Source organism: Neopsephotus bourkii, unplaced genomic scaffold, assembly GCF_033783945.1.
Source record: "Neopsephotus bourkii isolate Nb327-2 ecotype Australia unplaced genomic scaffold, CSIRO-AGI_Nbou_v1 NB_196, whole genome shotgun sequence".
NCBI classification, from domain to species: Eukaryota; Metazoa; Chordata; class Aves; order Psittaciformes; family Psittacidae; genus Neopsephotus; species Neopsephotus bourkii.
The window spans coordinates 5,074,851-5,084,301 of NW_026900709.1; the positions used below are offsets into that span (position 1 = coordinate 5,074,851).

General features: G+C 40.2%; 1 protein-coding gene across 3 annotated transcripts in view; it reads left to right on the top strand.

Annotated features, from left to right (window-relative positions):
• Window positions 1–8,625, top strand: part of SPATS2L (spermatogenesis associated serine rich 2 like) — an 86,273-nt gene extending 77,648 nt beyond the window's left edge. For all 3 annotated transcript variants that reach the window (XM_061377575.1, XM_061377566.1, XM_061377583.1), the window contains 4 exons: window positions 2,385–2,494; window positions 3,773–3,875; window positions 5,792–6,012; window positions 7,187–8,625. In XM_061377575.1, the coding sequence (XP_061233559.1) occupies window positions 2,385–2,494; window positions 3,773–3,875; window positions 5,792–6,012; window positions 7,187–7,585 (833 nt within the window). In that variant the 3' untranslated portion in view covers window positions 7,586–8,625. The remainder of the gene's footprint in view (window positions 1–2,384; window positions 2,495–3,772; window positions 3,876–5,791; window positions 6,013–7,186) is intronic.
• Window positions 8,626–9,451: the final 826 nt, after the last annotated feature.

The following is a 9,451-nucleotide window of genomic DNA, read 5'->3' on the forward strand; positions in this document are numbered from 1 at the left end:
TTTCTAGTACTAGCAATAAATAGATGTGGATTTAGAGGTCTCTGTTATTCTCGGGAAGAGTTGTGAATGGAAATACACCAGCAGCGTTTTGTTTATGTGCAGAGAGCAGGTAGCTGTAATGAGCTACAGAGCATCTGCTCACTCCCAGGAAAACCAGTGGTAAAATTCCCATTAATATCAGCAGACATGACTTTAATCCCTAACTGCATGAACAAACACGTTCTGGAAATCCACTGACCTGGGCTGATGGTATCCTAGAGCTCCGTCATTAATTTTGGCAAGGTATAATAGTAGTTTTTGTGGAAAGTAAACCTAATTCATATCTAGAATCACGCATGTGAAGTGCCGTGTTTGCACATGGCAGGTTCTCTTTCCCTGCTTTCATGCCAACTCCACATGTGACACTGGATGGCCCCTGTACCTGTCTTAACAGTGTAGTTTCTGCTATCTCAAGATATGTAGGCTTATAAAGTGCCTTCACAACCTTAGGCAGAAAGTTGTTTTAGGACTGTAATATGCTAACTGTGAGATTTACATTATTGTTTATTTTACATCTCTTTGCTGCACTGGAGGACTGTTTTACAGTGGGTAATATTATTCTTACTGTCAATGCTAGGAAAATTCCAAATATGGTAATTTCAGGGTTTTTTAGAAAATGGGTATTTGGCTGGCATCTCATGTGGAGATAAGTGCCAGTAGGAAATGACATGATATGGTTTGGGCAGTCACTTCAGCAAAGGGGATGCTAACCTTGGGGGGGAAACAATATTAGCATTACCTAAAATAAGCAATAAGGCAAAATTAATGAACAGAGGAAAACAGCTAACAATAAACTGTTCTTTTAATCTGATAAAAGTTTCTCAGACTTGTAGACTGTATTCTACAAAATGAAATTAAAGTATCAGCTAGAGACATAGATACACACCTGTTTGTAGCATAAGTAATAACACAGGCACAGATTTATCAACAGGGCTAAAGGAACTGTAGCCACCCTCTGCCTTCCCTGCCCTGTGAGACACACGCTTCTCCATCATACGGTTTGGTTGCTCGCACACAGCTGTACAGCCACAGCTCTGTCTCCCTGTGCCTGCACTAGAATAGGTTGCCCATGGAGGTGGTAGAAGCCCTATCCCAGGAAACATTCAAGGCCAGGCTGGATGTGGTTCTGAGCAACATTATCTAGTTGGAATATGTCCCTGGTTATTGCAGAAGGGTTGGACTAGGTGACCTCTGAAGATCCCTTCCAACCCAAACTGTTCTATGATTCTATGATACTTGCAAAAGAAGGTGATTAAATAAATGATAATGGGTTGAGAAACAAGCTCTCTGTGAAATATCATTAATTCTCACCTAAAAAAAAGGCATTGCAGAGTATGAGCTAGTTAAGTGACTTTCCAAGCCTGCTCTGGAAATCTGTGGCAAAAGAAGGCAAAGAATCCAAGGTCTCCACAGCTGTAATAGAGTCTGTGGTCTCAGGGTAGTTTACAACATCTACCACTTACCCTGGCTATAGGCGTAAGCTCTAGACAAAAGACTATGATTGTTATTATTTTACCTTTATATGCTGTCTTTCCTCTCTGCCATAAGTGCTGATCCCAGCAGCCTTCAAAAAAATCAGTTGTTGCTTTTACATTAAGTCACCATGTAGGTAATAGAGTTTACATATATTAAATTTTCCACCAAAATTGTAATGTCATATTATCCTGCATGTAAGTAGACTGTTGTCTTTGTGGTTCGTGATTTATCTTTTCCTATAAGAATGCAACTATTCACCCTTTCCTTATACAAAATACACAGGATAGGAAGTAGTGAATGTCTAGTATTTTTCATAGAGACTGTTGGCCTTTGTAATACTGCTTTGGTGTTAAAACAGCAACTGTATATACTCTGTACTTAAAAGCAGAATTGCAATGCAGGTGATTTTAAAGTCAGCTATATATGAGCAGACTTTTTTCAGAGGAACTTAAGTGCCCTTGTGTAAATAAATACAGTGTGTCTTCAGAAACAGGCTGTTGGCTCAAGGTAATGCTGCTTTCCATGTCTCCATGGAAGGCTCCTTGACCTCGTGCTTAAAAATAAAGCACTAGAAAACTCAAAACAACGTGTCTCTGCCCTATTTGTCTAAATGTTGAAAGATTGGTTTTACTTTGATTTTCTAGAACTATCCCATTTCCAGATCTTTTTTTACCATCAGGCAGTTCAGTTAAATATGCTGATTGACTTAATCTGTGCAAGCAGCATATTGGAAGTCCAGCTGAAGTCAGAGATCAGAGATGTGTGTTTTCAGTCTCACTTGTGATGTACAGTGTTAATGCCCAAAGAGTAATGAATTACAGTGCACATTACCTTCCTGGCATTAATTATTGACTCTTGGTGTTTGGCAGTGGAAATCCTGACTGCTAGGCAGAAGAAAGCTGAGGAGCTGAAGAGACTGACAGACCTAGCCAGTCAGATGGCTGAAGCACAACTGTCTGAACTCAGGGCTGAAATTAAGGTCAGGCATTGACTTCTGCTTGGGTATTTCTTCACATAAAGCCAAGAAAGAGCTGTCATGTTGACATGCCCAGGCTGTTCATTCCTGCTATGGGCCAAAGGGTAACTAGTGAGTAACTACTGTTACATGGGGAAAGCATAGCTTCTTAAAGCAGCATAGCACCTGTGAACAGTGTACAGCCACTATCAGAGAAATGTAAGCTATCCATCCCTTCATAAGTGTAGCAGTGGAGAGCTTTGCTGTTTGTGTATCATTTATCAGACTCAGTTAACAAGTAAACATGTTAGTGTCAGCTTCAGTGATTAAACCCATATACTCCCTTGAAATGACCCACTTCCCAAGTGTGGGAGTGATCCACCCATCATTGGGCTGTGAGACATGTAATTTGGTAAGGATGGGAAAATACTTGGTTCTGCAAAGAGATCCTGCATACAAAGCAGGGTCAAGAGTTTGCTGAGCCTTGAAGTGAACTTAAGATAGAACTTAGGCAATCTCAAGCACAAATACAGGCTGAATGGAGATGGGATTGAGAACAACCCTGAGAAGTACTTGGGAGTATTGGTTGCCAAAAAGCTCAACATAACCTGGCAGTGTGCACTCGCAGCCCAGAAACCAACCATGTCCCAGGCTGCATCAAAAGAGGCGTGACCAGCAAATCAAAGGAGGCCATCCTGCCCCTCTACTCTGCCCTTATGAGACCCAGTCTGGAGTACTACATCGAGCTTTTGGGGCCCCCAACACAAGAGGGGCATGGACCTGCTCAAGCGAGTCTAGAGGGGAGGCCATGAAGATGATCTGAGGGCTGGAGCACATCATCTGTGGAGACAGGCTGAGAGAGCTGGGCTTGTTCAGCCTGGAGAAGGCTCAGGGGAGACCTGGTAGCAGCCTTCCAATAGCTGAAGGGGACCTACAAGAAATCTGGAGGGGACTTCTTACAAGGGCATGTAGGAATAGGACAAGGGGGAATGGCTTTAAGCTGACAGAGGGTAGGTTTAGATTAGGTATTAGGAAGTTCTTTACTGCGAGGGTGGTAAGGCATGCTAAGAGAAGTTGTGGCTGCCTCATCCCTGGAACTGTTCAAGGTCAGGTTGGGCATGGGTTTCAGCAGCTTGGTCTAGTGGAAGGTATCTGTGGAGATGGCAGGCAGATTGGACTAGATGGTCTTTTAAGGTCCTTTCCAGCCCAAACTATCCTATGATTCTATGACTGGTCTTCTGTACCATCCATGTCGTCTTGCTCAGAATGCAAATCACTGTTAACTTGTCTGTATTTTTGCAGCACTTTGTGAGTGAACGGAAATATGATGAAGAGTTGGGCAGGTCTGCACGATTTTCCTGTGATACAGAACAGCTGAAGACCCAAATTCAGCTCTGTGGAGAGAGTAAGTGCTGATGATTTTTCCCACCAAAGTTCTCACAAGATAGTGTTCCACATACCTGTTCAGGAAATGCTGGCAGAAATAACGGCATGTGTACTGCCAGTGTGTGTGTGCAGCAAGCCTGAGGTGAATGGTATGTCTGGATGCAGCAGTTTTGCTGATCATTCGCAAGTCAAGTTTACAGTATGCAATACGTTAGACTCACTGTACATGTGCTGCACAGTCAGTCCATCTGCATCTGCACAGTGCCCTCTTTGTCAGAGATTTCTAGGCATTACTCGGAAGGAAAACAGTTTCAGGAAGAGAGATAATGTTTTCAAGCAGTTACTAGAAATAGAAAAAAGATAAAATATCCCACAGTCTGCCAGTGGTGCTGTGAGTGCACAGCTGCAGAACTGTCGACTTGAGGCATAACCAGTGTAACTCATTAGACCGTAAGAATTGCTTTTGCAGAACACTTTGAAGATCCATCTAACCCCATATCCTGTCCCTCACTGAAGCCAACTCAGGATGTGTCAAAGGAAGGCATAAGCTTCCCAGTAATATATCTGATTGTTCACAGTCACCTCATAGACCCTTATACCCTGAAGCTTAAGAGATTGAAAATTCTACTAAGGTTATCCTGCCTAATATAACCACAGCTGCTGTTGATACAGCCATGGATGGCTTTTTTTTAACTCACTGAACTATTTTCCTAAATAACCCCCAGCTGCAGTTAATTCTGCAAGTTAATTATTTAGACTTCATTTCAGTAAAGCGTTACATAAGCATGGTTTGATGCAGGCCTGTTGCAATCAGGTCAGTAAAGTCAAAAGAACAGCTATTGCAGGGAAGCAGTGTAGTCCTAAAGATGACTGATAGTGCACTGGCCTTCTGAAGAATTTAACTGTAATCTGCTCTTTGTGACCTTAGATAAGCAACTCATGCTGTTGGCATGTCTTTGATAAGAGCTGCTTGGTGCAAAGTGTATTTCGGTTTGGAGCATCACGCAATGAGGCCTATGTCCAGTGGTGGGATGTACCCTTTCTTTTTACATCTTTTCTGTTAAAGTACATTTTTATGACAAGCACCTGGGTTTTTTTATGTGGGCTTCCATGTGCAGCAGTCTGGTTTAGACAGGAGACAGGAGTAGTATTCAGTGACATCTGCCCTCACAGAACGTAGGACAGAAAGCTCAGTTCTTCGTGCAGATTGTTTCATTGTTTTTCTGAAGAGGACACCTAGTGGGAAAAATAGCTGATGTTGACGTAAGAGCCTCAAAAAACCTAACAGATGATGTCAGTAGCTAAAATTATTCTGCATATTTTTTTTCTCTGTACTAAAAGGGGAAAAACAGAAGTACCTTTTAGATAGAACAAGAGGTATCTCAGTTAAGTGAGCCTCCTGTTTGTCATCTATGCCACAAGGGAATGGGAAAATTCCATGATCAGAAAAATCAGAACAGCAAATTAAGATCAAGAACCTACTTCAATATCCTCAGAGTCCTCTTTGAGACTGCTTAGGGACCATTGCACAAAAGCAGGCAGCTTGGAAGAACTTGTGGAAATGCAGAGAGGTAGGAATCAAGTATCTGATGTGCTTCACATCCAGACATGGAAGTGGCTAAAAAAACAGGCAGTCTCAAAATACTAAGAATTGGGAAGCAGGAATGTACAGGGCAGAGGTGAGCAGTACTGGTTCCTGATGGTGCTTATGTTGCATTCAGTTCCAGTTTTTATAGATACACATGGTTCAGAAGAACCTTTGTTAACCACCTCCTTGAGAGGAATGAGCCTAATTCCAACACTAGTTATCTGGCTTACTTCATTATTTATTTATTTATTATTACCAAAATGAACTGTAAGCAGGGTAAGAATAGAGCCTTGTGTTTAAATGTTGATCATTTAACTGATAATATGGAATGATTGGGTTTTTTATAGTTTCTCATCCAAAGAACAACTATTCCTCAAGAACACCATGTAGTTCGGTGCTGTCTTCAATGACCTCACATGCAACAACTGGCAAGCAGAATGCGCACACCCGGAAGTTCTCTAGTAACGCCAAGAACTCTGATAATAAACCAGCCAGCACTAAAGTACAAAGTCATCTTTCTCCCAATCCTACAGAAGCTGCTTCCCAAGGAATCCCAGCAAATAAGCAGGTAAGAAACGAGTTATGAACTAAACCAAATTATTCTTAAAATATCAGAAAATAGGCAGCATTGACAGTTGTTAATACAAAATCAAATACTGGCTTGCAGTTTGTATATTTAATGCCTAATTTTTGAAAACATGGATGTATATATTTTCCAGCTTCACTTTCAAGGCAATGTGAATGTATAAGGTGGAAATACCAGAAATGCCATAGCAGCAAAGACCACTGTCTGGTTTTCAGAAGTGACTAGTAGCAGTTAATAAGTGAAAAAGAAAACCCATCCATAATACTTGCTAATTGCCCTATGTGCTACGATGGAGAAACATTCCTGAAGCTTGAGAAATGTTAAAGCATGATTATTAGATAGGCTTCAAAACTGGAATCCTGCCAGTTTTAAAAGCATGTTACTTCAGAAGCTTTATAATACATCTTTTAATACAGCTATTGTGGTATACTGGTAGCTCCTTCATTATAAGAGCACCTTAGAATGTCTTTGGACTGTTGTGCTTAGATAAAGCTGCCACTGAAGTGTCTCTGAATTTTATCCCAGTAAGGATTTTAGGCTCAAGTAGGTGCTTGAAGGGAATCGTAGGAGCATTACGTAATGTCAGTCATATATGGAATCAGCTGCCCTTGCAGTCGCAAGTAAAGTGATTCAGCCACTCCCACTAAGGGTCAGATCTTCCTCTGAGCAAGTTACCACAATGAACATCTCTCCCACGGTGTGGATTTTTAACTTGACTTTAATTTACGTATGAATTTCCGTTCTTCCTTCTGTCTTACTGTAGTTTTTACACAATACTAGCAGAGGTATTTTTGTGATTTTGGAAAAAAACAGCATTAAGTTCTTCAATGCTTCTTAACTGCTTGCTGTTGAGATGTCCAGTATTTCATTCCCTTCTCTGTGTTCTCTTGAATCGTGGCAGATTTTAATTTGGCATTAGTAGTGAACCTACCATCTATATTTCCAGGCTACTCAGATGTAGCATGTTACTCACAGTTCAGTTTTCAAGTGTTATAAATAGGGAGCTCTAGCAACGATTGAAACTGTATAGTGTTTTCCCTCTCCTAGTTACGCAGTAGATTTTATTCTGCAATTTTTGGTAATTCTGATTGCTGTATTTCTTGTCCTGTTGGAAGGATTCAGATAACATAAAAGTTATCAATTTCTTTCTGGGTAGAATGGGCCTTCTAACCAGAGACGAAGATTCAACCCACAGCACCAAAACATCCGGCTCAATGGATCTCTTAAGTCACAAGGTGCCAGTAATGAGGCAGATCAAAATAATATAAAGAGTGGTTCCAGGTCTGAACACAGAAGACAGCAGCATAATAGCTTCAGATCAAAAAATAAAGGAGCTACGAAAAATCAAGAGCAGTCTACAACTACAAGGACCACAGAGAATCCAACACATTCAGAAAAGACCCGACGAAAGCATCATACACCAGACGCTGCAGATCACAGGCCTTTCCAAGGCAATGTTGGCAGGGCGTCTCAATGCAATTTATGTCCTGCAAGGATGGAGGTTTCTACTGATAACACTGTTCTTTCAGTTCCAGCTGTGACTTTGGTGGCTTAAAATGTCACTGTGATGGCAGGCAGAGAAATTTAATCTCTCTATTTTAGTTTCTTGCTCAAGATGCCTGTTGGTTAGGAAAATAAGTCAGAATATAGTCATTTTAAATCTGTTGCTGCTTGAAACTTGTTGGTATTTTTATTATTTACTAATTATCAAAATTAATTCATACTTTCAGGGCTTTCCCCAATATGTTCACAGTTATTTTCTCATGACAGTATAGAATCTTATCAAAGCAGCATTTGCTACTTAGAAAAATGAAATCTAGATTGGAGAAATAATTTGGTAATTAAATTCATAATAGTGAAAACCTGTTGTAGATATGTGGTTATACCAGTCAACATTATTGGATTTTAGAGCAGCCTGTGTTAGAAGGATCCCAGGAAGTCTGTCTGCTGTGGTCTGCAATGAAATCAGATAATCCTGTAGAATTTTTCAGCAAATCTGTATACACCTCTTTCTTTCTGTGCGTGTATACACGTACATGCATGCACACTGTATACACAGAGTATTGGTATATACGAGAACATTTGAAAAAGCACTACATTTGATTTTAGCTTATTATTCCATAATCTGAGATCTTTAAATTCAAGTATAAATTGTATTAAATGTCTTACATATTGGTATTTTTCATTGACAAACTATTTTTATGAGGCTGAGAAAAATCACTCATTTCTTGAGTTTGGAATGTATATAGTCATGGCTATTCAGGTGCACAACCCTGTTCTCCATCCTTATCAGCCACTTTTCTATGACTAGTTGGATTTATTTTTTTGCATATGAAAGCTGCAGGTCTTCTAGACTTTAATCCAAATTATTTTTCTATATTTTTGCTGTAGGAACCATCTGTCCATAACGAGAGCTATGACTAATGAATTTGTTACAGCAACATGCACCAGAATGTGGAGGTACATATTTGAGCAGATGCTACATCCGTCTGAGTTTTTTATTGAAATAAAAAATCTTACTTAGTCTTAATGTTCTGATTCTGTATTTCAGAAAACCTGTTTCTTCAGAAAATTAAAATCTTCTTTCTAAAATGCTTTGGTGTTTGCTGCTTTGCAGTGTCTAACCTTCGTGATCTTATTCAAACGGTATTTGCTTAATACAGCTGGTATCAGTGGGAGGCTTTCAGATGAGTTTGATTAAAACCAGGCTTTTGCTTTTAGCTACATTATAATACCACAGCTGAATGGAACAGAACCTTCACATGTGAGCCACTCCATCCTGGACATACTTCTAATACAAGTTATTATTTAACACAGTAAGGTGCCAGAATCCAGACCTGGCATTAAGTGAAGTAGTGGCCTGAGTGTCAGAATAAGGAAGGGGTAAAAGGTTAGTAGGACGCATCTCCCACTGAAGTCAGTAAGAGTGGGACACTTGTGGACCATGGCAGAGGGTTGGAAGAACATGATCTTTAAGGTCCCGTCCAACCCAAACCATTCTGTGATCTTTAAAAGTTTATTCCTGGGTTATTGTCTGCATAATTTCTGTTAGATGACTGCACGCTTCCTTAGGACTGACTGGTTTGTTTGTCCTCTGTGGCCTGTGAAAAACAGTCTCAAAGTGTAGCGTGAGGCACATTCCTTATGTGGGCTTATTAATTTATTTGATTATTTTTATTTCTCTTGATATGTATATACAGTTTTCCACCTGATTCTAAAAGGCAAATAACTCCTCTTCATCTGGAAGATTGGTGAAAGAAAAATAAACATGCATAGGTAAACACTGGCTTTCTTAGCATTGTAAGCACTGCTTCCATCCTAGTAGATTACCTACCCTGCTTTAAAGCTGAATGTTTTGAGTACATGGAACTGAAATTCCAGAATCTGTGTGATGCACACCCATCAGATAGGCAGCTTTTCA